This window comes from Bidens hawaiensis, unplaced genomic scaffold (assembly GCF_021521415.1).
Source record: "Bidens hawaiensis isolate Kalapana, Puna unplaced genomic scaffold, B.hawaiensis_p1.1 tig00029978_1, whole genome shotgun sequence".
Classification (NCBI taxonomy): Eukaryota; Viridiplantae; Streptophyta; class Magnoliopsida; order Asterales; family Asteraceae; genus Bidens; species Bidens hawaiensis.
The window spans coordinates 95,996-99,263 of NW_027494988.1; the positions used below are offsets into that span (position 1 = coordinate 95,996).

At 35.2% G+C, this 3,268-nt stretch overlaps 1 protein-coding gene across 1 annotated transcript; it reads left to right on the plus strand.

Annotated features, from left to right (window-relative positions):
- The first annotated feature begins 1,477 nt into the window (after positions 1-1,477).
- LOC143579794 (uncharacterized) lies at positions 1,478-2,299 on the plus strand. Its single transcript, XM_077062994.1, has one exon. It carries the CDS (start codon positions 1,478-1,480, stop codon positions 2,297-2,299), a length of 822 nt encoding a protein of 273 aa, XP_076919109.1.
- Positions 2,300-3,268: the final 969 nt, after the last annotated feature.

Below are 3,268 nucleotides of genomic sequence, written 5' to 3' on the forward strand. Positions count from 1 at the left end.
ATATCCTTCATTAAACATAACTATTTCATAAAATCAAGAATTTTTTATTACTAAATTCAAAGTTCGTTTATCATCTTCATGGTGCGACACGTCATATGCCAAGAATATCGTCTTTACTGATTCGTTTGTTATCGTCTTTACGGTCTGTACTCATCTTATTCTTTGTTATAGCTTTAGATCTTGTATTATTAAAGTTCTAGAGTACGTTGCTTTAGTCTCGATTGTGTTGATCAAATATTTGTATTGTTTCCGTATATTTTTCTGTGTCTTGTTGATGTTGAGTCTCTATCAGATTCTGTTTAGGGTCGATAATAAAATTTATGGGTTGGGCATTTTAATGTTCTTGTGTTAATTTCATGATTGTTGACAATAGCGCTGTTAGGTTTGCCCGAAACATGTGTAAACGGATGCAAATACCCTTATCCATAAATACCACATGTCGTACACGTTACATACGTAGATGAGTATATATGTATATATGCTCCATATATGTATTATATGAGATGAAAAGTTTGGCAATCGTTATTTTCAGGCGTTCAATCAAGAGAGTGTTATGAGAACCTTGTCCCACAGGGGTGATATATATGTATATAAGAACAGTAATAATGCTTGCTAGTTAAAGGTGGCTTTGAATGAGATTTAATAACCGTCCACTGCACTTAGCTCTCCTATAGCTCTCTGTCTACAAACTTAATGCCCTCTTTAAACATGCATGTTATCATAGCCACATGTATATATGAATGGCCTAATTGATGCGACTTTATGTTTAAATCTTACAGATGTATTATTAATTGTTCAGGGCCCCCTTTTAATGCAAACTAAAATAACTTTTTTTTGAATGGCCAACGAATAAAGCTCAGTTATCCAGGTAACCCAATAGCAAAACTGCAAAAGGGGATCCCATACGCCCGTGATTGCAGAATGTGTTGGATAGCCAAGCTCACGATCTATTGTTTCGTGGAAAACCTGTCATCCGGTAAGGATTGCATCTGAACTTGAGACCTTGCGGTCTTCGACCCAAATCTTCATTTTCTCTCTAGTACGAGCTGAGCTAAGCTCATTGGCAACTCTATAAAATAATAGAACGACAAAAGAGTAACATACATCCTGTATTATTAACTGTATTATTTTTTAACTGCACGTTTTAAGAATACAAATACATGTGGTATTTTCCTTTGAAATTCGAGGGTTCAAATCCTACGATAAACTAAGTAGGCAAGTTAGATATTAAGAAATACAATATTAGCAGCTAAAAGAACACAATCACCAAAACTTTTTTTTTTCTTTAAATTTAGTATAACTTCATAAATACATTATACTAAGTTAATAAAATAAACTTTTTTTTATCAAAATATCTATATCATGCCATAAAGACCTACCTTTTGCCTTAAATTCAAGCCATGTCTCTATTTCCCTTACTATAATTATATGTTTTCTTCAAGAAACATCAAAATTTGTTGCATCAAGTTAACAATTCATGGATACCACAGCCCATGACCACCATGTCTCCACCAATGGGTACACAACCACCACCACAACCAACACCATCAAAACCACAAAAACCACCAAAACTAAGCCTTTGTCTTCTAAACTGAAGTGTATAAAGAAGAAAAAAAGTGGTGGTAAGAAAGAAAAACAAAGCAAAATTCACACAGCTCAAGGCCTTAGAGACAGGAGGATGAGGCTATCGGTTCATACCGCTCGCAAATTCTTCGATCTTAACGATATGTTGGGATTCGACAAAGCGAGCAAAACCATCGAGTGGCTCTTTTCCAAGTCCGAAAAAGCGATCCATGAAGTTACCGAAACCCTTCAATCACAAGCTGCTGCTCGAACAATTAGCCTAGAAAATAATATTAATGATTTAAAGCTCCAAGGTGATCATCATACTGAGGATGAGAGTTCAAGAATCATGGTCAAGAATAATATTCCTAGAGATGATTTCCATCCATCACAATTCGGGTTTCCAGAAATCAATCCTGATGATGATGATGATGATGATGATGATGATGATGATGATGATGATAACATGAAAGATCAGTCATTATGTTATCCTCTTGAGTATTCAAACACTTATCACTTCCTGAAACACTTGCACTTGGATAATATTAATGTTACTTCCATACCAATACCATCAACAAATTATGATCACTCTATATTTGATTACACCAAAAGTATTGCTGATCAGCCTCCTGCTTGTTGGTTAAGTTCAAGAAATCCATTAAATAATAATAATAATAATAATAATAATAATAATATGTCTTCCAGTTTCATAAATTTCCATTCTGAAAACCAGTAAGCCAGTGTAAGAACTGTTGTTTAATTTACCATCATAATATTATTTTCTTTCTTGTTGAAGTATTGAATAAATGATGCTAGCTAGGCACCATGTATCAGTTATATTATCTTTTTTGTGAATTTCATTCAGTAGAAAAATATATATTTTGATGTCTTTTTTCTAGAGTGTTGTACTGCAATTCATCTGCTTACTAAAGAAACAAACTAGACTAATGATTGATTTTCCCTTTTCTTTGAATGAAAAACTGATCATAAGATTATGAGGATGAAGTAGGCTTGGCCGCTTGGGCATAAAACCTGTTTCCAGACGGGACCCAGAATCAGACCCTCACTACTCGACTCGACTGCGGGTATGAACCGGGTTCCAGTTCCTCAGAGAAACCGTGCCCGCACCTAGAAGTGAACCAAAACCAGTTTGACATCTACCTGGTCAAAACCTGGGCGTGATCCGGCGAAAAACCGCTAAAAACCCAGCCAAACCGGTCAAACTCGACCATATCCGGGCCTGGTTTCTACCTGGCTCCATTCTTGACTTTGCTGACCAAACCTGGAACCGTTTTTCTTAAAAAGAAAAAAAAAACCCAATTTATGCACATCTGGTTGAAGGAATGCAATGAACTTGGACCTAGCCCAGATTAAAAGTCATTATAATGCCATATTATTTTGTGTGATCAAACAATACAACGGAACCCTTGAAAAGCCAACTAACAAGCCTAAAAACATGGACACAATCAAATACAAATACAAACCCAATTATATCTCAAATATAATTCTCCATAAATATATTCTCTAATACAGATAAGATCCATGTAGCACAGCCCAATCCAGCGGCCCAAAAAGGTGAACGGCACAAAAAGAATGGTTAGAAGATATACAAGCAAGGAAGAGAATAAATAGGGCATGAAAATTGTTAGAAATTGCCATCTCCTTTTACGTTATTTGTTTTGATATATTATTGTAATCGTTCTAC

Excerpts from the sequence above, each read along its gene's own strand:
- LOC143579794 (XM_077062994.1), top strand. The coding sequence starts at position 1,478 with ATGGATACCACAGCCCATGACCACCATGTCTCCACCAATGGGTACACA.